At 39.3% G+C, this 26,654-nt stretch overlaps 1 protein-coding gene across 1 annotated transcript in view; it reads right to left on the reverse strand.

Moving 5' to 3' along the window:
- LOC139727118 (rho GTPase-activating protein 17-like) overlaps positions 1–26,654 on the reverse strand; it is a 93,970-nt gene that overhangs the window by 18,851 nt on the left and 48,465 nt on the right. Inside the window, 8 exon segments of the mRNA XM_071638102.1 lie at positions 1,199–1,278; positions 1,666–1,785; positions 4,853–4,933; positions 5,828–5,976; positions 7,483–7,740; positions 11,908–11,976; positions 17,498–17,584; positions 17,586–17,622. Coding sequence (XP_071494203.1) covers positions 1,199–1,278; positions 1,666–1,785; positions 4,853–4,933; positions 5,828–5,976; positions 7,483–7,740; positions 11,908–11,976; positions 17,498–17,584; positions 17,586–17,622 — 881 coding nt within the window.

Here is a 26,654-nt window from a genome sequence, read left to right on the forward strand (position 1 = left end):
CCTTCCAGAAATATGATACTTTATTCTCACTACAACCCTTTATCCTGAATACATATAAAAATAAAAATTCAATTTATGCCTCTTCAGTTCTAACTGTTCTCTGTAAATCTTGCACTGTCTTTTCGATGTGGATGAGTCTTAATTACAGCTATGCAGGATTGCTCATGAACACAGATTCCGCAAAAATGGACTGAACAATAGACTAAGAGTTAGACTTCCCAAGTCTCTTTAAAGTTATATCTTCCCCACAAGCATTTGTTCAAATATTGCCATTAGGTACCCCGTTGAATACAGAGATGTTTCTCAGTCTCTTTTAGTATGTCTGTTTCAATCTTCGCGTCTGTAGCAATAAGGTCGTAAAATTGCGATGAATACTGTTTCTAAAATTAATATTGTCTAAAAAGAGAAGCAATGATTCAGCACTAAGCACATTCTTTAGATTCTTCAACATGTCCATCTTTATGTTACATGTAGGTGTCTAAAAATTGCAGCATTTTATGAGCAAGAAGCTGCACAAAATACCAGGGGCGGATTCAGGAATTTCTTAAAGGGGGGGGGGTCGCCTTTACAAAATTAAGGGGGGCGCAAGTGCCCCCTCCATTTTTTCTTTTTCTTTTTTTTTTGTTTTAACAAAAATAAAGGGGGGCGTGCACCTGGTGCGCCATCGCCTGGATCCGCCACTGCATACTGATACCAAACGGGCCCAATAAATTGTGGTCTATCACATACAAGCTAGCACCAATACCATTTAAAAGTTAAACTGTTTCATCATTCTTCTTTTTTCTTATATTTTTTTAAAACAAAAAATGCATTAGAAAACAGTCTGAAGCCCTGTTCATATCATATCCCAGCAAACTAAAAATATCTGTTTCAAAGAGAGACAAAATGTATCTCTGATGATTAAATTCCCAGCTTAATGGAGAAAATGGTAAAAATTGTGAGATTTACTACGTGCAGTGTTCATGAAACCAACGCTACTCTTTAACTCATGCCGACAAATCGGTTTCTCTCCTACAAAACTGATAACATTTGTTCAGCTACAGTCTAGAATTGGTATATATGTTGTTGTCTGGTGGGAATACTGATTGATAAATGGAAGCCCCCTACAAACACCATACTGGGAAAGGCATAATATGAACAAACTTCTCATCACTCACAATGAGTGAATGGCCTGCGTTGCTGGGCACAGACTACTTACCGCCGGGAAAGAACCATTCTGCCTTGGAGATTAGCGACTCGACAATGCCGGGTGCAGCTCCTATCGACAGTGCCGAGGTCCTGAGATTTGATGTCGGGTCAAGAAAATAGTTAGGAGTGGATCAGATAAAGGGATTACAGAATAATATTGACATGATGACATCACTTTCATTGCGAAAACATTCGATCCATGGTGTGACTCTGTGGTTGCTATTATATGCAGGTGCCAATTCAAATGTCAAATGGTGAGACCCACATTGTGTTTGTTAGTGAGAGCCCTTCATCTTGATAGGGAAATCTCTGACAAGTAATTCATTCTAACATTCTGCTTATGTCAAAGTTTTACACATACTACTACTTTTCAGAATACACAGAAGCTCAGACTATGTGTGCCAAATATTTCTGATATCCCACATGGGATAAGCCACAGACCTCAAACGTCAGAACAAAGTGTGTAGTCATACATACCCTAACTCATCCTTTTCTGACCAGAGCAAGTTTGGCGCAATCACTAAGGAGAGATTGGTAGAGTTCATCTTGTTCTTGTCGCTCCTGTCTGCTACCAGCTTCAGGAATCGACAGAGATGTCTGTGGGAAGTCAAACATGAAGTCACAAAAAATAAATTGACACAAAATTACAAAAACTGAATTTACACGAAAAAAACCTACAACAAATTCCGCAGTACCATGAGAAGATGATAGCTGGTGTTAAGACGTCTGCAGTTGTTACTGGATGGAGGGAAGGACTTACTGACTGGTAGATCAAATTTTACTTTCAAGCAGTAGTCTGCTCTTTGCTAAACCTAGACAATTGACACAAAGAGAAAAGATCTTACAGTGGAAATGGTTTTCAGTATTTTGTCCTTATCCAGCATCATTGCAAGATGTCATTTATATTATAGGAGTTAGCGCCCTACTGCTAATCTTTAACAATGTCATAGGTTGGAAAAGATAAATAACGTAGATGACATTCCTTCACAGAGAGAAACTGCAACAGTAGAATAAACTTTCAACAATGCTGGCAATTTAAAGGATAAGTCCACCTTCATATACACAAGAATTGAGAGAATGCAGCAATATCAGTAGAACACATCAGTGAAAGTTTGAAGAGAGTCACACAATCTGTTTAAAAGTTATGAATTCTTGAAGTTTCTGCGCAGTCACTGCTGGATGAGAAGACTACTACAGTATTTGATGTCACATGTGTAGAACGATATACGGAAAATATAAAGAGAATTCCACAAAATTTCATTTTTTGATAAAAAGTACACATTCCCTCGACTCACCACTAACATATGTTAAGGCAAGTCAAGTGCTCTATTATTATGCAACAAAAGCAAAAATACGTTGAACTTTCGTTATTCTTTCCTTATATCGTTCTAAGCACGACATCACAAGCAGTAGTAGTCTTCTCATCCAGCGATGGCGGCACTGAAACTTCAAAAATTTATAACCTTTGAATGAATTGTCCAATTTTCCCCAAACTTTCACTGATGTGTTTTACTGATACTGCTGCATTCCCTCAATCGTCATGTCTATGAAGGTGGACTTGTCCTTTAACCTCCATCCAATGAAAGAACTCTTCTTCTTTTCTTCTTGCACAATGTGCCTAGTTGAAACAGTTTGCAGACTATTGCTAGTCACCTGAGTCAAACAACAAGGGGTCAGCATCATTCGCCCATTTTTTGGTGTCGGCGTGCAGGGCTGACCACTTTACTGGGTTAGCACCCTACTCTTTGCGAGAAAGCAAAGTGGGATCTCTTATTATGTGCAAGATTCATGACTCTCTCATACATAGGTCCTCCATTCACTTCCTATCCGTGGGACAGAGTGCGTTTGCCTTCTACTAGAGGGAACATCATGATTACACACAACAAGGCACAGCTAGACTCAATGGGACTCGAACCCATGCCAGTTGATTGCAAGGCAGTTGCGCTACCAACTGAGCAACATCACTGCCCTGATGAATCATTCATAAGTCTTCACTACACATTTTTTTTCCCCCGACCAAATGCTTTGTGGAACACAAACTGCAATGCGCATGCCTACCAAAGATCAACACAAACTAAAGTATGTACAAGTTGTACGCCTGCAAAAGTGTATCAGGACAATAACCCCCAAGGACAATTATCCCAGGCTAAATACCGGTTAGGGTTAGAGTAAAGATTAGAATTAGGGACAGGTTAAGGGTTAGAATTTGGATCAAGGTTAGGATTAGCTTCAGGATTAGGGTTAGGGTTAGGGTTAGGGTCAGGGTCAGGGTCAGGGTCAGGTCTGGGGTATTTGTCCAGGGGGTAATTGTCCTAGAACCCGGCAAAAGATACAGACCTTGGTGCTTTACAAAATATGAAAATCACCCCGGCTGACAGAAATAAGAGCCATCCCCACAAAAACAAAACAAAACAAAACAAAACAACAACTAGAAATGTCGCTAAGGCGACTGGTATGCCTCCGCCATAATGCATGATTCTCCTAATAGGTCTATAGTACATGTGGACAATTGGTGATCACATTTTCACAAAATTGGCAAAATACTAAAATGACAAGTTTGTCACAAATGTGTTGAATGTTCACCTTCCTTGACCTAGGTTTAATTGGATGAATAGGAGAGCATGTATTTGAGGATTTAAGGACTTTAACTTGACTTTGACCTATTCATAAGTTTATGCATTGAGTAATTTTCACGGTATGGAGAAAAAGTGCAATTTCTGTATTGAAAAGTACATTGTTACCATTTTCATCTGGCCAATGACCCTAACATTCATAGGATAATCACTGTCAGGCAGAACATGCATTTGGTATGTACAAAGTTTCAAGATAACTTGAGCCACTTCCAAGATATGGAGGAAAAAGTTAGTTCAGCACTTTCCCTTGATCTTTGACCTTTTGACCTTTGAGGCAAAAAAAGAAACTTTCCTGAGATTCTCTATTAGGTTATACATGCATACAACAAGTGTAAAAAAAATAATCCTGCTGGCATTGCATAAATGAGGGAAATAGTAAAATTTTGAAGTGTTGCCCTTGACCCTTGACCCCTGACCTTTGACCCCATGAACCCTAAATTCTCTAGATAATCACTGCCAGTCAGTACATGTATATATACTATGTTCCATGAAGATACCTTGAACAATTTCCAAGTTATGGAGAAAAAAGTGAAGTTTTAATATTTTCACTTGACCTTTTGACCTTTGACCTTTGACCTCATGATCCCAAACTTTCACCAGAGAATCTTAATTGGGTAATGCATGTATACACTAAGTTTCAAGAAAATATCTTCAGGCATTGCATAGATATGGTGGAAATAGTGAAATTTTACATATTTGACCTTGACCTTTTGACCTTTGACCTTGAGCATGTGCACCCAAAAGTTGATAGGCACAACTTCACCCCCTAATACACATACATGCCAAGTTTTATTAGGATACCTCAAAAGGTTTTTTAGTTACGCTGTCCACAAAATTCATTACGGACGGAAGGACGGACGGACGGACGGACGGACAACCCGAAAACATAATGCCTCCGGCACCACTTCGCGGCAGAGGCATGAAAATTACCAGAGATTATGCCAACCGGTGCACTCTGAATAGATAATTGTGGATAACCAGAGAGGAAAGATCACTACATTCAGATCTTTGCATGAATCTACTACACTCACTTTAGGTTGTCAAAGTTTGCCTTTGGCAGTTTCTGTACAACTTTCTTCAGAGCTTGCTGCTTGGCACTCTGGTCTTTGATCCTGGACAAACAAAAATAAGATTGAAGAGAAGAAAAACATTTTCAATGAAATCAAGAGTACCACCTATAATGACACACATGAATCAAATGATATTATCAACAATGATTCACAAGCACTACCGGTAAATTTCACACACGTCAGTAGACAGAAGAATAAAGCGCACACCATTCCATCTTATGTGGATATGCAGCACAAAATGCTCAGTACCAAGGAGGTAAGGCAGTTGATGCTTTTTAAAGTCCCAAAGAGTGCAAGAAAATTCCCCAATATTGAACATTAATGCTTTGCAATCTACAGAAATACCCTCTGGATTTGGTGTTAAGAGTGCAGATCAGCATTACATGATGGCACATGAATGTGCAGGGGTATAACATAGTCCGAAAAGATGCAAAAAGAGCTAAATTTCAAGCAGAGAAAGAGACCATGATTACATGTAAAAATGAACGGCATCTGTCTCTCAACTAATTTTCCAATCCACTATAGAGCAAAGAAGAAAAGTCAACTTACTTGATATCTGGTAACTTTCAATATTAATGCAGACTGAACCCAGCAAATACTGTATAAAGCATACATTTTAAGAGTTTAATTTTTGCGAATCGGGACTTCCCAAAATTTCGCAAGTGGTTAAATTCACGATTGCATATTTCAGGACTGAGAGGAGAAATGCATGCGTGCATGTCACATTCATGGCGGGATCAGAGCCAATACTTTCCTGTGTTTTTAACTTCATGAATAGCACATGACTCATGAAATATGCGATAAAAGAAACCTCACAAAATAGTTGGCATATACAGTATAATGCATGGAGAGAAACACTGTGATTGATTGCACCAAAAGGAAGAAATCATAATATGAAAGAAATGAACATAAAGTGTTCAAGGTACTTGTACTCACGCTCCAGCCTCCATGAAATCATTGAAGAGGGCAAAGGTTAAGAGTGGCTCGGGCAGCTCTCGGAGGTAGAGCTTGAGCACGCCTGCCACTGAGTGCTCTTGGAAAATGAAATCCATCATGTCCAGCTCGATGTTTGCATCAAAGGCTGCCTGCAGTGACACAGTACGATTTGCAAAATACAGACATGAAAACTCCCCTACAGAAAATAAAACATGTTGGTATAAACTCATTGAAAGTTTTACCTAGGCTATACATGTGTATTGCAGAGTAAAAGGTAAATGATACTGCTCAGGAGAGATCAAAATTCATCTTCCACCATTTGGAATTTGCATGCAATATCTTGAAAGGGTCTATCACGAAACTTGTCTGGCTGGCGCAATTTGTAGTTACCTCCGCAAAGGGATGAGGTTATGTTTTCGTTACCGTTGGTTTGTTTGTTAGTTAATTTGTTTGTCCATGTGCAAAATAACTCAAAAAAGTTGTGCACGGATTTGGATGAAACTTGCAGGAAAGGTTGAGAATGACACAAGTAACAAACGATTAACTTTTGGTAGTGATACGAGAATTTAGGGGGAGTTTATGAAGGATTTTTGATAACTTGACAGGTAGGGTCAATGAACTTGGGAGTTCAAGCTGCGCATTTTTGAGGTTTTCAAACGTGCACTAAAGTGCGTGCTCTAGTTTCTGCTAGGGCAAGGCGTGGCACGCAGCTGAGGGTTTATGACGTAACAAAGGCTTCTATATTGGGAAATCGGGTGATTTTTCAGCATGAATACCTATGGGTGGAAATCACTGATCTTGATGGAAGAGCCCACAGAGCTTTTCCCCAGTGGTGGAGAGGAGAAAAATCTCTTTGGGAAGAGCGAGATCATCGGTGGAAAGTAGCTGCTTGGCGGAGGTGTGCGCTCTCAGAGTGCTTTTCTAGTTGTGATAATTGTAGTTTTAGTAGTTGTAGGAGTAGTAGAAGTACTAATAAAAACAACAGCAGTAGTAGTTCTAGTAAGTGGAGTAGAAACTTGTACTAATAAAAACAGCAGCATTAGTAGTTGTAGTAAGTGAAGTAGAAGTAGTAGTCAATATAGTAGTAGCAGCAGTAGAAGCAGTGGGGGAAGTAGTAGGGGATACAGCATTCTCATTGCTATCCATATGACAAGACAATTTCTGGCAGTTTAACCTAGTGTTCCCTTCAATTCCTTTTCATTATTAAAACTCAGGCTGTACACAATAATCCTGTTGCAATTATGACACCTCCCCCACCACCAAAAACAAAACAAAAAAACAAAACAAAACAAAAAGAGAGGAAAGAAAAAAAGAAAAGAAAGAAAAGAAAAAAAAAAAGACCATTCAACTGAAAACTTGGTTTCCCGCTTCGGTGCACAGTTCTATCCTAAGACCACATCCATAAGCAGCTTCATCTCTGACTGGCTCCCTCTATGCTGGAAGTAGTAACATTCTCATTGCTACCTATATGATGGACAATTTTTTAATAGTTTAAGCTAATGTTACATTCAATTCCTTCCCATTACTCAAAATCTGCCTGTACACAAGAATCCCGTTGGAATTAGAGAAAAAAAGAAAAGTAAAGGAATTGACCAATTAACTCAAAATTCTGTTTCCCGCTCCAGAGCCCAGTCTTACCCCAATTCCCATCTCACCTTCAGCAGCTTCATCTTGGACATGTTCCCTCCGAGCCGGAAGATCCCTTCCTCCTCGATGCCCAGCTCCAGCAGCCACATGGCGAGGACCTCGATCGGGGATGCTATGTCCCGCTCCTGCATCTTCAGGTGCTCTTCCAGCGGTGTGCCGAAGGTGGGCTTGTGCTGGTCCAGGTCTAGCATCTCCCGCATCTTTGGCACCGTGTTTTCCAGCCGGGCCAGAGCGTTGCGGTGGTACTGTGCCTGGGCCGCAACCATCTGATCAGACATAAAACAGGGGTGAAAAAAAAAAGATATCAACCACACATCTGGGATCTCTGATTCATGTTGTGTGGTCTTAAAAATTTGCTTGTACAGTAAGTGATGGACCACTACTCATCAACTGCTTGAAAACAACCATCAACAAGAAATATTCATTTAAGGTGAACTGAAAGTGAAGACTCAGCAAAAGTAATAAATCCCACTCAATTGAGAAAGGTGACATTCGTGTTGGGTTAGGGTTTTTTTTAAATTTGACTTATGTGACTGTCCAGGATTTATCTCACATGCAAAGTTAACTATGATAAATGATGAATCAATGTGTACATTTTCTCAAGTGATTTGTTGATTTGTACCAGACAGAAACAATAAATAAATAGATAAATGACAGTTAACCTTAAAGGGATGACACAGTAATGGTGGAGATGAGAATTGGGCTTTTAACTTTTTGCGAGATACCAAGAAAACACTTATGAAATAGTACGGAGCATACCATTTCAAGACGAATTCAAAGTTTATTTGAATGACTGAAACATCCAAAAACAAAGTAAAACAAAGCGATCGTAAAAAAGTGTGGGTCCCACACTTATTAGAATCGCTCTATTTTGGATATCTCAGCCATTTCACAACCAATTTTCATCAAATAAACATTGAAATCCTCATGGAATTACATGCTCTTTCATATTTCATAAGATTTTTTTTATTATCTCACCAAAAAATGTTACAAACCTGAAATTAGGTCTCAACCAAAACTATAGGATCCCTTTAATGCAACACTCAACATCTGTTGAACAGGAATGTCCAAAAAATCACCACAAATCTTATCTAAAAGTCTCAAGATTATACCACACTCACTCAAGACAAACAGATATAAGACCAAATGAACAGGGAAACCATCTTTTCCACAAGAGGATATAAACTACAACTCTAAAACCCTGCTTAGTCTGTTCAAGTGTCAATCTGGACATTTCAGCAGCTATGTGTGACAATACTCGTGGTATGCCACAATGGGACATATGAGAAGTGCAACTTTATAGAAAAAGCCATTGATGCACACACCATTGTAAGATGGCCAGATCTGGTTACAACATGTGTGTCATATTGTTTTGGTACACAAAAACATTAAAAACCACACAATGAGAGCTGTAAGGAAGTCCTTAAATAATGGATGTTCATGAAACTGATCACTTTATACCATAGTCGGCTATAGCCTGGTGCAATCATTACAGTGCATCCATTTTTCCAAACTAAACATAAAGTATAGACATACATACAGGAATGTATGTACGGTTGGGACTAGGTTCTGAATTATCATATGTTACCCGCTACAACAAAAGGATCCGAAAGTCGGGGTAGGACAAATTTCTGAAAATAGCATGGTATTATTCCCTTACACTTCTACTTTAATTTCATATATAGCACGAGATATAAAAGTACTCGGTTGCGGAGATATCGATGATTTTATTAGCGCATGTCAAGTGGTTGTGGAAATCAGAGTTTAAAAAAAAAACGCCTTCAAAGTTTTCCTTCCGACGCTATCATGATCAAGGGGAGGCGAGACAGTTTTCACCGCTTGACAATAGAAGGTATGCTCATAGCGACTTCCGCGATGTTCATTCAAGCTAAGCGCCAGCGATCTATGCACAACCAATCAGTAATCAGGATGCCACGCACTGACCAATAAGATCACTCCCTCATTGCTAGGGGTGGAATCTAGCTGCGGCGCTAAATCCAAATCTTCGGACACGTTTCTGTTATGTTGAAAGTCAGAAAATCATGGCCCAGAAAAATGTTGATTTCTTGCCTTTCCTTTGATCATTTAGCTTCGAAATTTTGGCAGATGATAGACAAAACATTGAAATACAAAATTATGCCAAAAACAGAAATCTGATTGTTTTGACCAATTTTGATGATGTGATTTCAAACTCTATTTTCTCGGCTCAGCCGTCAGCGACTTTAGGATCCTTTTGTTGTAGCGGGTCACATATGATGTGGCCTTGTTTTGTGCATCTTGTTGTCAAAATAGAGCCAGCCAGAACAATTGGTGTCTATTACTTAACATGTGAATTATGTGGTTGAAGGGTCACACAGAATGTTGCAGCACCATGGAATTCATTTTTATCAGCAGGGATCAGTCCTGGCAGGACTGGGTGGGGAAAACTTGACAATCATTGCACTTTGGAAACATCTGATTCATTGCATGCTTCAATATGAGTGTGTTGTTTGGAAATATATCAATCATTAGCCACATCCACGTGTACAAAATGGCAGGATAATGATCCCGATCCATATCTCAAGATTTTTAGCAAGTGTCCACACAGACAGAAATAGTGGGATAATGATTGCCATCCAAATCTCAAGATTTTTTGCAAGCGTTCATACGGACAGAGATATATCCTGACAATTGGCGTACACAGTGTGCTTCACTGCATGCTCTTCTCTTCGCACTTTGTTCTTGTAGGTCACAGTGATGTGGTGCGTACACTGTTGTGAAATGCATTTTGAATGACGGGATATAAAATCTCATGGTTATTTGTTCCAGTGTTCACACGGTATCGCGGGGTGAATTATCAAGATAATTCAGATAAAAGCACAAGATTTCTTGGGATTTGCATCGCGATGCTGATAGCGATAATTGGGGGGATTTTTGTGTCCACACAGGCGAAAATCTCGATATTTTGATTGTGATGCAAATCTTGAGATTTGTATCCCGCTAATTCGCATGCGTGTGTATCCCACTATTGATTCTTGGAAGCTGTGGTATTTGCTCCATAAGTCAACAGGCATTCAGTGTCATCTCTGTAACCAAAATTTCTGTACCAATGACACTTTGTGTAATACTATCTGACATTGAAATCAAGTCTTTTATAGAAAGTTTGCCAGATTCTTTTAAGTACACATACTTTTGTATCATACACTAAGTGTTCATTTCCACCTGTCTCACAGCTTGAGAAAGAGAGGATATTTCCTGATAGGGATTGTACTTGAGCCACTCGGTATAAGTGACTGGGCAATGACCAAACTTGGTGTAAATCAAGAAGGAAAACTTTTAAAAATAGATATCTTTTTTTTTCATGGAATGTCACATTTTCACTGAGAGTGGCACTAATCTTTCTGCTCTTGCTGAGATACTGTATACACCATCTTTTTGTGGGACTTCTATTTTCAGAAATGTTGTACATCTACTGCTAACAGGAAATTAAACGCGCTATATTAACTCTGATCCCGTCATGAATATGATGTGCATGTGTACATTTCTATGGTCATTGCTGTGTTCCAGGATTGAAAAATTAACCACTCTCAAATTGTCAGGAAATCGTGATTTGCAAAAAAAAAAAGAGATAATGATAAAATAAATAAAAAATAATAGACTGGATAAACATATAGTGTATACAGTAGATGCAGGCTTTGGTATAACACATGGCTAGGGAAACTCCCTCTTTTCCCATCTACTGCTAGACATAGGTAGGGCCTATCTATGAGATGGAACGACTTTGCAAGAAAAAAAAAAACAACCCAGGGGGTCTCACAGGAGTATCGCAAGTTCACCTTCCACGCACTCTTACAGACTTCTACCTGAAAACATTACAAACTTGGGGGCGGGGGCAACTTTGAGGGCTTCCATGGGGGATGGTGTCCAGTTGCACATTCTATGACAATGGTAAAAGTACACTTTATTTAGAAAATTTGACTATGCAGTTTTAAAAAAGATGATCAAAATGTAAAAACTAGCCTCCAATTTAATCCCCACCTAAGCCCTATCTATCATATAAATAACCTCAATAGAAGTACATTCAATAATTAATTAATTAATTAAAGTATATCTGGTTTTAAACAATATTTTGCATAGTACATACTGTTATTCCAGTGACAATTTCTGCCAAGTTTGATGACAAATTTGACCATGTGCCCTTCAAGAATTAAAGGAATATGTGCTGGTCCCTCCCCCCCCCCCCACCCCCCCCCCCCCCCCCCCCCCCCCGCCCCACCCCCGGCCCCACCCTAGCAGCTGCCATGAACTGACTTACAATGCACGATGAAAGACGCACAATGCACAATGGACGCAGGACATCGGACGATGAGTGGTCGCAATATAGCTCACTTGAGCCTTCGATTCAGGTGAGCTAAAGACTAGGTAAGATTGGAATGAAGCAGAGATGTACTTACGTCCATCAAACTTCTAGCCAGCAGACTCTCTTTGGCCACCAGGTTCAGCATGTCCGTCACTAAGGCATCCTGGGAAAATTATCAAAGACAAAAACAATAAAGGGAGAAAACAGAGAGAGAATACTAAGTGGTTTAATTGTGAGAGTGATCATAAACTTGCTTAATATTCATCAGGTTTCATGGTAAAGTAAACTCTTGCTTTCATCACATTCCAATATCAAGGCAGGCACTGAACAACCTGAACTTGCTTTTTGTCACAGCACAGGGAAAGACATCATTATGGAAACAGTTTTGCTTCTATTTTATTTTTATTTTTTTCAGGGGGGGGGGGGGAGAGGGAAAGAGGATGTTGATGGAAACAATCAGAAGTAAAGCAAGGAGATGAAAATGAAATATACTAGACAGGAGCAGAATTTTGTTCATGAGAATGAAACTAAGAGCAAAAGAAAAAAAAAATCACAACAGCTGTCTCAGTTGTGTGACTGTAACATTTACTCACACAGTCTATGGAATATCACTGCCTTGTGCAGGAAATGGTAGTAGTCCCACCAGAGGACGTAGTGTCCTGATCACATACAAACATTTGTGCGAACACTCCTTTCTTTCACTAAGGGTAAAATGAATCATCTCTTATACACAAGCTTTTAGGACAGAAAACTTTATTTCAAGAACGTCATGTGTGGCCAGAAATCAAATAATGTAGAATGCTATCTGATGATTTCTGATATGACAAGCTTTTTTTTTTTTCATAGTAGCCTTTGATAAAATCCTTCAGAGTAAAGCGAGATACCTACAGTTTAGATGTATCTGTGGTTCAGCAAATGTAAAAGCAGTCTAAAAATTTTTTTAGCAGTATTTTCAGGTGGGACATTTCTCAAAATGTGGAGATGTACATGAGCTTCCCTTTAGAGGCACATCTATTAGCTTTGAGGCATCTTCCAAACAACTGAAGTTCTGAAGGCACTGGCCGATTATTGAAGCTGCGAAACCAAAACCTCTTCAGCGCGGTGTCTTGATGGCTGCATTGTTTGAATTTTTTTGTTTGAAGTATCACAAGCACTCCAGAGGTGCAAAAAAAAAAGAGAAAAGAAAAAGAAAAAGAAATAAAAATGTATTTTGTACATGACAGCAACAGATGATTGTTAAAAGATCTTCAAATATTTGATCCGGTCATAAAGAGCACACAAGAGTCTATATGATGTCTGAGATTTGAAAATTGAAGTATAAAATATGTAAGCACTCATGCTGTGAGAGCACTTTACCACAGCATAGACCCGATAGTTGCAACTTTTTATTATGCACTGTCTTGAGGAGTATGGTTAGAAACATCAAATATAAAGTTAAAAGAACTGACAGAAGTGAAAGCTACACATGAGAATGGGCGTGTTGTCATCTTCGTCTTAACATGTCTAATCATCCTGGTGTATCATACTATTAATCTTATTTCAGCAGAGTAATCATCCCCTTCACTAACAGAGACATACACTGTCAGCTATCTACATAATTTGTGGTATACCATTGGTAAAGAGAGGCATTATACCCTAGTTCATAAAGTGCACAAAGCCTGACAAAATAGAACTTCCCTAACGGTCAAAAAACTAAACTAAACTACCGACTGTTCTGGAGCATAAAACAGTTTGTTCTTGGTGAGAAGACATCCGCAATTTCCACCCGTAGATGTAGGCTCTTGGAATGAATGCTACATTGTACATCGGTACATGGCTTGCCACAGGGACGTCAGCATTAACTGAATAGGCCCATTCACACTTTATATGATGAAATACCACATTATTTTGTAATGTGAATGGATACTGTAAAAGTGGAAATTTTAGCGGTGTTGAAATTTTTGCACATTTCGTGCAATCCAAAACCAGCGCGAAAATAAAAGCATGCAAATAAAAAGCACGCTGGAACTGCGGAATTAAAAACACGCGAAACTCTTCTTACCCAGCCGAGCGTGAAAAATTAGTCGCGCGAAAATATCCACTTTCACAGTAGATTATTTTATTACTACCCTCATTATCATATCATATTACATTATTATTATTGCAATTACTGTTCTTATTTTCATTGTCATTATCATCACCAACATTATTGTGGGTGAGGGATGGAGAAAATAGCAAGATACAATAGAATGTGGCATCTGGTTTGAAAACCAAGTCACCCTGGATTGGTTTCAATGACTCGTGTGATTATCAATACGTTGGAAACAGGCATCATAAAAAACTACTAAAACAATATGCCATGGCAAGTGTTTCACACTTGGTAAAATGAGAAAGGCAGGTTGTTCCATTCTGGCTGTCTAACAGAGAATAGTGTAGGGCCTACATTGTCTGAATCCTTGTACAGAGGAGAATCCACGCCCAATGATGAGTTACCACAAAATATGTAGTAGACAGTGAACAAAGAGAAATCTTAAAGTTGTCATGGAAGACTTTTTCATGCACTGTGAAGGTTCATGCCTATGAATATCGACCCTGATTAAAAAAAAAAGAAAAAAAAAAGATAATACTTTGACAGGAATGAAACTGAGACTAAAGCTTGACATTGTCACAGGGTCAAAGGCAGGATATCAAATCTAAAAAGTTCAGATAGTCTTGATCAAGGGGTCATTGGAGTGATTAGCAATTCAGAGAAAGTAAAGGAAGACTTTATAGTCCACTGAAACACTCGGGAATTATACAGCCTAGATATTGATATGCTTGTATACCTGGCAGTATCGTAGCAACTTCATAGCACTTTGAAAACACACTGTTGAAACTACAACAGTAATAAAAAACACAAGATACTAGCTTGAAGACCTCTTTTAATGCAATACAACTGTTGGACTTTTGTAGATTAATGGAACACTATCAAAACTTTTCTCAACAACCGAAAAGGTTGCGACTGGGCTTTGACGAAGGGTGGCTGTCCAATTCCTTTTATCCTAGAACATGCCCATATAAGGAACTCCAAAACTGAAACCGTGCTATATATATTTTTTTCCTCCCTGCCTATGAAGTAAAGAGACTGAAACTAAGGGACATCATAAAGAGCATGGGAGTTTGGAGTAGTCCACCGCAGAAGTGAAAGAAAGATGCATGTCTGTTGGGGTGTTAATACAGGCTTTGCATGCAGTCAAAACATTGTCGTTTTCACCTACAATACTGTCTCTACTTCCTGGTCTTATTCCAGAAGTGATCAGAACTGCTCATGTCTGTACAGTATTAAAAAACAAAGGGAGTAACAGGCACATACAGAGTGATTCAACAACTGTGTGGGAAAAAAGCCAGCAACTATTGTCAGGGACAGTTTCGAAATCTGTCTGCCTTCCATTCATGTCTCATTTATCAACCATGAACATTAATATGTGACCCACCACAGCAAAAGGATCCTAAAGTCGCTGACGGCTGAGCCGAGAAAATTGAGTTTGAAGTCAGATCATCAAAATCAATCAAAACGATCTGATTTCTGTTTTTGGCATAATTTTACAGTCTAATGTATCATCTATCATCTGCCGAAATCTCAAAGCTAAATGATAAAGGAAAGGCAAGAAATTTGCAATTTTCTGGGCCATGATTTTTTTGACTTTCAACGGAACAGAAATGTGTCCGAAGATTTGGATTTAGTGCCGCAGATAGACTCTGCCCCTAGCAAAGAGGGAGTGATTTTATTGGTCAGTGCGTGGCACCTTTGTTACTGACTGGTCATGCGTAGACCGCTGGTGCTAAGCTCGAATGAACATCTCTGAGGTTGCTATGAACAGACCTTCTATTGTCACGAGGTGAAAGCTGTCTTACCTCCCCTTGATCACGATTGCGTCGGAAAGAAAAATTTGAAGGCCGTTTGCTGGGAACGCTGATTTCCTAGACCACTCGACATGATCTCATAAAATCAGCAAAATCTCTACAACCGAGTACCTTTTATGAGTCGTGTTATATACGAAATTACAGCGGAAGAGTAAGGTAATGATTTTATGTTATTTTCAGAAAATCGTCCTCCCCCGACTTTAGGATCCTTTTGTTGTAGCGGGTCACATATTCTCACAAAAAATTCAGCCAAAAATTCTTGCCAATAATTCCTGAATCATAGGAAAGGGAATGGTCTTGTTTAATGAAGTCAATTCAGAAATGTCCTTCCAAAACTATCCATCCCTGCCACAACATCAACTTCAAGTGCTAGTCAAAATCCCGACTGCATACAAAGGATACTGAAATGCAAGCAAATGAAAGCTGGCGTATTGTGAAGGCAGTAGAAGTGTGTTCAGACATACTTTACTTTATTTTACTTTAACTTTTAGAGAACAATGGTATAAGACAAAGCATGTTCATTGATTAAGGTTGAGTTAACTCCTGCTGCTCTCCTTCAAATTGATATGTGTGCATCCTGCACTGCTATCCCTCCACAAAAGGTCAAAGCAAAAAAAAAGAGAAAAAAAAAGAAAGCACATTTGATCTACTTTGATTTGTTCCACACAAGACAGGTGCATACTAAAGTACAAGAAAATATAGCTCTTGTATGAAAAAAGTAGTTTCTCAATCAGTTTGAGAAACAAGAATCTGCAAAAGGGATCATCTTGTTTAACAGTCTTGCCTATCAAGGCACTGCCTTGGACAGTTACTAAAGTGCAACAAATATCAAAAGACTTTCCAAAAGGATATTTTGCTCTGCAGGCTGAGAGTTAACAGTGAATTTCTACTTCAGTTCCAGTACCAGTTTTAGAAAGGGATCATTAGAGAGATAGAGAAAAGAAAGTGTAACAGGTTAAAAAGAAGGAAAAGGAGATTAATAAGGTGGAGTCATAGGAAAGGGACAGATAATGGGTGGGAGGATTGGGGGTAGAGAAAAGGGGGAATACCCCATTTAGAGTTCCCAATAAAATGGCACAACCTCAAAGAGACGTGCTGTGTTCACCCCATATGATGGGGACTCTCACGGTCATGGCGCTAAGCACACAGCATAAGTCTGGGGCAAGTCTGAGGAAAAGATCGCACATGTCAGCCTAGTGTGAGTCTAGCACAACCTACAAGAGTTGTTTTTGACTCACGTTAGATGAGGGCACTTTATAAACAGTCTCGGGGCGAACGTGGGACACACTTCTGGGAGGATATAAAATGGAGTGATAGGAAAGGAAAAGTTTAATGGGTGGAAAGGATATGAAGGAAATCAAACAGCGTTATACCCCTTTCAGTAACTCACACATTTTTGGCCAGCTGCCGGACCAAGCTAAATTAGCAAGCGCCAAAATTGTGTTCAGTAACTATAGCAGAGCCGCGCTACTCTTATAATGACCCAATCACACATTGGCCACATAATGGATAACTACCATGGTAACTGAACATGCGCTCCGGCGGAGGCATGGCCAGGTAATTGTGACATCTGATCGCGAACCTTTGAATTTTGGCCCGAGTCTGGCGCTGCGATCGTTCATAAACTCTTCTATCAGCGTCCCGCGCTTGGTGCTAGCTTACAGCAGGGCCAAAATAGCCCGAGCCTGGCGTGGGTCACTTTGGCTCGACCCATTCATAAACTCAAATCTTTACGACTTAGATTGGGCCTGGCCCAAGCCAAGAGAGTTACTGAAAAGGGTATAAGGCTAGGGCTACAGTACCTTGCATTGCTCCACTTTTAGCTGCGCATCGTCCAGCTCTTCCTTGATGGCGTCAACCTTGGCAGCATTCTCCTGGATGTTGCCCTTTCGATGCCAGTGACGTGGCCCTCGATGCTGCATGATATCTTTAAGAAAGAAGCAGGATATAACCAATCCCTAATTTATATAGGTCACTCGCTATATATCTCTATACCCATCTCCAAATCAGTTCTCAGAGAGTATTGCCATTGTAGCTGCAGTCATTCTAGTGTGTAATCATGCTGAATACTTTAAGAATTAGAGCTTTAAGTGTCACAAGGGTCACAAGGGCCCAAAACAGAGTCTGTGAGACTAGACTACACATCAGCTCACCTGGAAAAAAGAAAAGGAAAAAAAGATGCACAGGCCAAAGACACTAGACAGTGTAACAGCATTTATCACAAAAAATAATATCACTAATGTAGTATAACAGTGCGCTCTGTTATAATATTGAATATTTCCTTTACCATCCATTGTATGTGTCTCCAGTACGAGGAAATATCTTTAAAGGGAAATATCCTCAAAAACCTCTGTGGATTCAGTGAATCAAAAAAGATTAATAGACACTCAGTGAATGCCGAGGAGACTAAAAAATGCATTGAAAAGTCAAGTTATGGTTAATGTAATGTGTCATCCCTCTCCAGATTAAAAATTTACAACTTGTGATTCCACAGTAGTGCAATAATAATGAGATAAGCAGAATTGCCCACGCAGATTTTTCTAGTTAATCAAAAGAGCAATTGACTTAACTCCCCCAAAGGGACACAGAAAAATATTTGATCAAACATATGTCACTAACAAGTCAAGGGGGTTTGTGCTTTCCACACCAATTGAAACTTGTGCAATAAAAAAGAAAAGAAAAAAGAGAAGGTTATGAAGTCCCTAGTTTGGTGAGAAATTCTGAAAACAAGAAACCAACAAACAAAACTCTTCCCTTTAAACCACATATGCACACATCAAATTAATCTCACAAAGTAACAGCCTTCCTCCCACACACTTCACTATTATTTCAGCATGTTGCACATGCAGCACCAATCGTTTTAGTGCATATCAATCAAAAGCCCCTATTTTGCTGGTATTCAAATTGGCAGTATCGGAAACTGAAAGTTGCGCCGCGCGGGTGAATACATGGCTATCTAGCTGTCTGTGACTAAGAGTCTGGGCAGCCAAGAGGCCATTCACTCAGCCTGGCTGTCCTTTCCTTCTCCATTAGTTTCCCCTCCTCCCCCTTTCCCTCTGCTGGGGTGGCCCGGCAACATAAATTATCCTCGATGGAAAACAGACACACAAATTACTACAAATAAAAACATATCTGAGGGTAGAGCCATCTTTCCTGTATTGCACCCAAGAGCCCTGTGCCCCAGAGAAGCCAAGCAGACGAGCCCCTGAGGTACATAATACTACTAGGGGTCATGCTAACCCAAGGTCCAGACCCTCCGGCTCTAATATAGGTCGGCTGTGAGGTCTGTCAGAGGTATCCTTTTTTTTTTTGGGGGGGGGGGGGAGGGTTGTAATGGTTAGACCTCAAGGGAGGGGGTGAGTCACGCTCTGTCTGTCAGCTGGGGATACCCCTTTCCCTCCTCCCTCTCTCTCTCTCTCTCTCCTCTTCCTACGCAACAGTTCAAGTTTACGGCCGGTGATGAAACATGGCTTCATGACCGAGGATGGGATCGTAAGGGGCAGAGTCGTTCTCTTCCTACATCGAGCCGACATCCGCCTGCATGCTGCAAGTTACAGGTTGTTTCTTCCCCTATCTATTCTTATTTCTTGTTTTGAATCGTGGCAAGAAGACAACTTGAAAATGTGCACTCTGGTAAGCAACAGGTATGATTACACGTAACTTGCTGATGAGTTAACGTACATGAACCAACCTTTGGGGGACATTAATTTCTTTGAACAATTTTCCTGATGCTGATTACTTGCCATCGACAATGGGGCTCTTAGAAAACAAATATTGCAAAAAACTCAGTGTTTTATTTTATCTATCATTACAGGAAGGATCTTATTCCCTAAAACAATGAATTCACTGCGTTGCACACAATTACGTTATACCGGTATGGTGTTTTCCCCTGCCATCACACTATCAAAAGAAGCATTAACAAAATCTACAATGACATCTTTCAGAGCATGACTGCCAGTTCATCCGTAAACCAGTTCTACACAAGTGCTTCACATGACTACTATTCAAGCTGTAAACAAGACACGATCAATTAAATCGACGCATGGACATGTGCAAACCAAGTTCAAGATTTGCCCATCATACATGTAACTTCGCCCATGTCAGACAAGCAGCATATATAAGGCCAAGTAAAAAAAGAAACCAGTTTCTCGTCCTCGCGCGCATCGATTTTGGCCGCCGCATCGATTTTTTTACTATTTACTATTTTCAAAATGGCGCTGAAAATACCAAGAAATTCATAATTCTCGTCCCAGCCCGCTCCCCGCCCGCATCGATTTCCAGTTGCCGCATCGACTTTTTTGATATTTACTATTTTTTCGGCCGCCGAAATAAAAAAAGATCGACAATTCACCTACCAATCGTGACGTCTCATTTCTATTTTTTACGCCTTGCGTCCTCTACTTAGCTGTAGACTGTAGTACAGCTGTAGCTTCTGTGTGTAGTGCGTATGTAATAACGCATGCATTTCACACTGCGAGCTCGGCCGATCGGCAAGAAGGAATGACCCACAAAGGAGTCGAACTGCACTGTAGTTGAATGGGCGGCGCGGCGGGCCGGCCTACTGGGCTGTTTGGCTGTGATGTACAGCGCACTCGGTACGTCGTGAACGCGATAGCGGCAACATTTTTGCGAACAATCGCTGATATTCCACACATATTTCGCGCGTTGTTCGTAGTTTTCCCCGTTTCTGATATTTTAAGCGGATGAATTGTACTGTACAAATGCTTGTGAAGATTGTACGGTATCGAGTTTGTATACATTTTCATGTCATTGTGACTATGTGCATGTGTGTGCAGTGTCGGAAGGTACGGTGCCAGCAGGGAGGTCCCCACCTCCCTGGTGCCAGTGCAGTGGCCGTGCCGCACCGTATATCGGCAAAGTGTGCGTGTTTTGTAGCTGTCCAGGGTCCCCATCCCCTGGTCTGTCACGGCGATACATTCTATTTTGAAGAGAAAATGAATGCGCTTTTCCAGCAAATGTAGAATTATTAAATGAGTGTATCTACAAAATAAATAACTTTTCCACGGATTCTGGTTTGTCTCGTATTTCTGCGGGATACTTTTCTTCACGATGTAAATTCACGGACACAGCCGTGAGTGGTATCATCTGTAGTGTGTACTGTATCCTTCATCATCCAAATAATGAGTGATTATCAAATGTCTTTTTAGAACATGAAGATACATCTTTAAACGTTTAATGCTAGAATGCCATATCAGTATCATTTTGACATCCATCTGCAATTGTACAAGCCAGTTTCCAGTTGAATGTGCTACAATTGTACTGTGAAGAACTGCAGATATACATACCAGCTGTGTGGACACAACAAGTCACAAACACCAATAAATAAAGCAGTGTTTTGAATATCATGAAATTTATTTCAGTCGTACATTTGTTGAAAGACATGTTTTATACCTGTTTCAATTAATAGCACAATACATCAGAATTGCAAGTACACTGGTATCAGAAAAGCCATTACAACACTAAATACCAGTATTAAGATGGTCATTTTCCCTTGTCATCTGTATTATAGTGGAAAGAAAAAGCAAATGTATTTCTGCATGCATGAAGTTTCATTTTAAGTATGGCACATAATATCTATTTGTTTGAAAATGCACAGAGTGCAGGCAAGACGTACACTTGGGACCTGGTCTCATAACACAGCTACCAGAGTGATATTTCATTTCATAAATTGAATATAGAAAATTGTAAAGCCCTCTCTCGTTACCTTTCTCAGAATTACCGGACGAGAAACACATATTACTTTCATTTTGACGATCCTTGAAAAAATAGTAAGATATCAAATAGTAAGGACCTCCCTCATCGCCTTGCTCAAAAAACCCGGACGAGAAACTGCTTTCTTTTTTTACTTGGCCTAATAACAGAGCATCTGTTGCAGTGAGCGCCCCTTGTACAACACACTGAAGAGACATGAATGCATGGCCACAACCTGAGACATTGGAGAAAAAAAAAAAATTGTATGCGAGTCATGAATCTGCAGTGCACTGCATCACTCATTTTGGAGACAGGCATTTCCATTTAGAAGTGAATGAGAAGGAGAAGAAGAAACTTGTACAGTATAACCTTAGTTGTCAGGCCACGTTGGGACCGGTGGTCGGTCGGATAATCAATCAGGCCAGATAAGAGAGATCTATGCTCAAATACAGCACTTTAAGTTTCTTGCATATCGTGCTAGAGGTATACACATGTTATTACCAATTCACTAATATTACAATTATCTGCATGGCGTTGTCATGTTTCGTACTTCATAAATTGATACCGACGAGTCGATGGATAACAGAAAATCTGGATAATCGATGGTCGGAAAATCGAGGTCCTACTGTAATTGGAGATAGCAATGATGTGATGGATTGCACCCTTAGCCTAGCTCCATAATCAGATTGTAACTGGCCGCTGAGTAAACTTCAAAACGAAATTTATGAGTTTGGAGTACAAAGCAACATTTAGTTTAAATCACATTTCTGTAGCAAGATGTGAAGTTTTGAAGAGCAGTGATCTGAGGATCTCAACTATTCAAACAAGAAATTATATATGCTGGGAACCAATAAATCATGAAGTTCATGAAGGCCAAAGTGAAACTGATCCCTGGTGAAGCGTGAGTACTATTTGCCTGTTGGCATGTGATGTGGTCACATGACTTCCTTCTGCACGGCTTCCCTGTTCCCAACATATTTTATGCCATGGTGAATTTGGGTCCTACACATCCTTGAATGATTGTCATGGCATGAAATGACTTGAGTGTGATCACCTCTTTGGATTTCATGGTGCCCTTTTCACGTGCAACACACAATGGGAAGTCTGAGATCCAACCAGACAAATTTTACTTGTAAAGTAACAACAATAACAACAACAACAACAAACAAAACAGAAAAACCTCTTTTTAGTGGTCAATCCATTGTTTTTATATCAAATTCATACAAAGGATGCAATAGGAACATCAAAGCTTCATCTTGAGATCAAATGAAGTCTGAGAAGACATTGATTTAAATTAATTTTAAGAGAAAATGCTAATATCCTGCTCCAGAGGTTGATGTTTTGCTACCTAATTCATGAGAAACTGTGTACCATGTATTCTTGATCTTGAGAAATGCAAACAAAACCAAAAAGGTGTTACAGGAACTATATGACCAATATGCACAAGAAAGAAGAACAAAATTACTTACATTCAGACAGGAATATGAGCATGTGGGACCAGTGCAATTATATCATGGTTTCAGCTGCTCCTAAAAAGGGACTGAGATAGCTAAAATTTTGCACTGAAAGCAATACTTCATTTAGAAACTTTACTCACAAAGACATTGTTTTGAGGTCTTCTGTCTTCAAGTCGTGGAATGAAAGGACCCAAATTTGAAATGTGGTCTGTAATGCAGACCTTTCAACCTTTCCAAATGAAAAATAGGGATGGTTTGGCTCATAAGTAGTAAAGAAAGAGCAGTCCCCATAGGAGTGTGTAGTAAAAATTATCAAGAAAAATAGGAAAATCTTATTGAAACAAGAGCTGGGAATGGAGAAAATTCAGATTCTTTTCTCCAAAATCAGAATAGTTGGGAGGCCTGGTAATCAATAGTACTTTGGTATTTAGGTCAGTCTAGAGTTGTGCTTCTCAACCTTTTTTTTAACCCAAAGCCCAGTAAGATTGTGTATGGATCTTTTTGATTTCATTTCTGTCCAAGATCGGGACCTACTGGATGAAAAGCATGGGTTTTAGGACTGCTTGATAGAGAGAAGTACTATCACAAAATATTCTGGATTCTTGCACTTGTAAAAGTGGATGTTTTCATATTTTTCTTCTTTTCCTTTTCTGTAGGGTCAATTCCAGTAAACTTTACCTACCTGGTATCTTTTATTAACAATTATGTGGATGAGCGTACTTCTGTACATACTTAATTATCTAAAAAAAGTATTTGCATGATTATCATTATTATTATTATTTTTTTTTGCATGTGCATTACAGTGCAAAGTTTATGGAGTGTCTACTGGTACACAACAAAATATGTTACATGTACAGTGTACAGTATTAGACAATGGGTTATCATTTATCAGAATATTATAGTCCTGTTATGTTTCATTGAGTTTAATAATGTAAGTGCACAAATTTTCGTGATGTACTAATTTTAGGCCGTTTTGCGCTACTTTCGGCTAGCACAAATTCTAACATCCACAAAAATACCTTCACAATTTTCTCTGCACATTCTATTAAAATGGGTTGACAATTGTGCAGTGTGAATTCAAGAACACGTGAATATTTTTTTTGGGCCGCTCAACACGAAAAATTAATCGCACAAAGATATGGAAATTTACAGTACTCCTTTTAACTTGTAGTTAAAAAAAGAAGAAGATACAATTCACAACACTAGCCAGATAAGACAGTTTTAAAGTTAATTTTCAGGAGTTGACCAATCTGATTTATGCCTTACTATTCAGAAAATTACAAGTTACAGTTGTCAGGAGACAAGCAACTGAAACAATATAAAGATATTTTAGTATGAGTAGGCTAGACAAACTGAAAGCATGAGTTTAAAACCGTATTGTTTTTAAAGAAAGAAAATAAACTACCTACAGATTAAATTCAACTGCAATGGGCAGTTGACAGGGATTCCTCCACCTTCTCATGCTCACACACGCTACACTCCAATGATAAAGTGTGGCTCCTCGGTAGCCATCAAATGTAACAAGTCATTAACCTTGACCACTGAATTTGAGGATTGACAATTAGCTACCTTTGCATATAGGGGAAACACTGTCCAGTCTATACATTACACACCATTCCAAATTACATTCCCACTATCCTAGTGAACCTCCCCTAAAAGGCCACTGCGAGGGAAAATAGCCTCTTTTAGCTCAATTTCAGTAAGTAACTTTAGCTCACACTATTTCATCAATAAATTCATTTCTCTCCTTCCTACCGCATTGTATTATCATTGGACATTCCTAGATGGAAGTTATGGCTGAAAAATGCCAATTCTAGCCACAGTTCAGCAACCTTTGAACACTGGCTTTGCAGGATTTTAGCCCCAAATCAAATCCACTTTAATACCTGGGCCTACCTAGTGTCCGACCACGAAAAGCTACTACAGGGTTTTTATGAAATTGTATTTAACAATATCCGGGGCTTACACAGTGGACAGACTGAATTCATACGGACAACCTGAACACACAATACCTTGACCAGTATGAAGGTACTCATTCTGACTACACAGCCGAATACAAACTGCTCAACGACTTTGCGCCATCTCAATAACGTCCCACGTTGACTATGTATCAAGTCTCTGATGAAACTAGATACGCCCTGTCTTCTTGCACCCTGCTTATTCCAATACCCAAACGCACTCTACAAAAGAGCGGACGCATGCTCTTGCACATGAATTGCTGGTTCCCATTTCAGTATGTAATGCTTCTATAGTTTCCTCCATTTACAAATGTATGATCAGCGTCTTAAGAGGTTTTAAGCACATTAAAGTCAACAAGCAAATCAAAACTCAGCATAATAAACATAAAGCCATTATAATGAGCAATTAAGTCATATTTATTTCATAATGCTTTCATAGTGGTATCACTCTTGTCATTGTACATGACTGTACTTCTGCAAATGATCATGTTCCCTTTTCTGCTCTGCTTTTTGTCATCTTCTTTCTTCTTTTCTTAGCAATTGCGCGATTGCACATTTCAGCTGACTTTGGGCTTATTTCTCGGATCCCCTATAAGCGCACTATTCTTCAAGCTCTAGTTGATGAAGACCCACCTAATGAGTCAAATCTTCCTATCGTACTAGGTAATGTTATCGCTTTACTATTAAATGGACCGAGTTTACTTGAGTCTTTTCCTTTTAACTTGAATATAAATTGTACTTTTTCTTGCCTCTTATCATTAAGTACATCTTACTGTTTAGTACAAATGTCAACAGTTTGTTGTATGTCGAAGTACCTATTCAACACAAAAGCAATTTGATTTTATGCAAAACTTTCAATATCTGGTTTTAGGCACAGAGCTTACCTGGAAAGCAAACCCTGGGCTCTGGATGTGGCTACCATACCATGTACTTTGTTATTATTTGTTTTGCTTTGTTTTGTTTTGTTTTGTTTTTTGTTTCAGTGTTTGTTTTTCTAAACTGAATGAATAAAAATGAAATTTTGGAAAATCTCGGACAGCATCAATTTTTATGTACATGCCAAAGTTATTAATATCATAAATCATAATGTTACTGTCTTTTATATATTACCATGAGCTGTGACCTGTTATTTTGGTTTCATCATTGTGATATTTCATACACTGTAGATCCTGAATATTTTGCAGGGGTTAATTTGGCGGGGGGTTTACTTTCGCGAATTTTGCTTGTCAAAAAAATTTGCAAGTACATCAACTCACCAAATTACTGCACTCCTGTAATGTGAATATGAGGACAATGCACTTAGGTGCATCATGGGCAGGCACTGGCAGCAGTTGCACACAAATGCCTGACCGACTACATGTATGTGCACAAGCATGCCTACCCTGTATTATGCTGTGAGTACGTAAGCAGTATGATACTCACGTCCCTGATCGTGAATTCAGCCACCCGCGAAATTGTCTTTCAACTCCCAATTTGCAAAGTATTATGCCCAGAAAATATCTGGCATCTATACAGTATTTAAAATCTTTCTTTCCTATATTGTAATTTTGTATAGTACATCTGAACTCCTGTATATACACATCTGGCACTGTGTACATTGAAAGTAGCCCTGGAAATGCAAATCTCTGAAATAAACAAATGGCTGAAACAAATGTCACTACACTACTAGTCAACATACAACTCAGAGGCTATTATGTCGACTGATCATGTGACTGAAAGAAACGGAGTTAACACGTGCATGCAGTGCCAGTCCGTGCCAAGGTCAATATAAATTCAAAAGAAAGTGTATAGACTTGCATATAAGAAAGGCTTTTCACATTGTTTGTTTTAAG

This window comes from Diadema antillarum, unplaced genomic scaffold (genome assembly GCF_040938485.1).
Source record: "Diadema antillarum isolate AM-2024a unplaced genomic scaffold, OU_Dant_1.0 scf00000017, whole genome shotgun sequence".
NCBI classification, from domain to species: Eukaryota; Metazoa; Echinodermata; class Echinoidea; order Diadematoida; family Diadematidae; genus Diadema; species Diadema antillarum.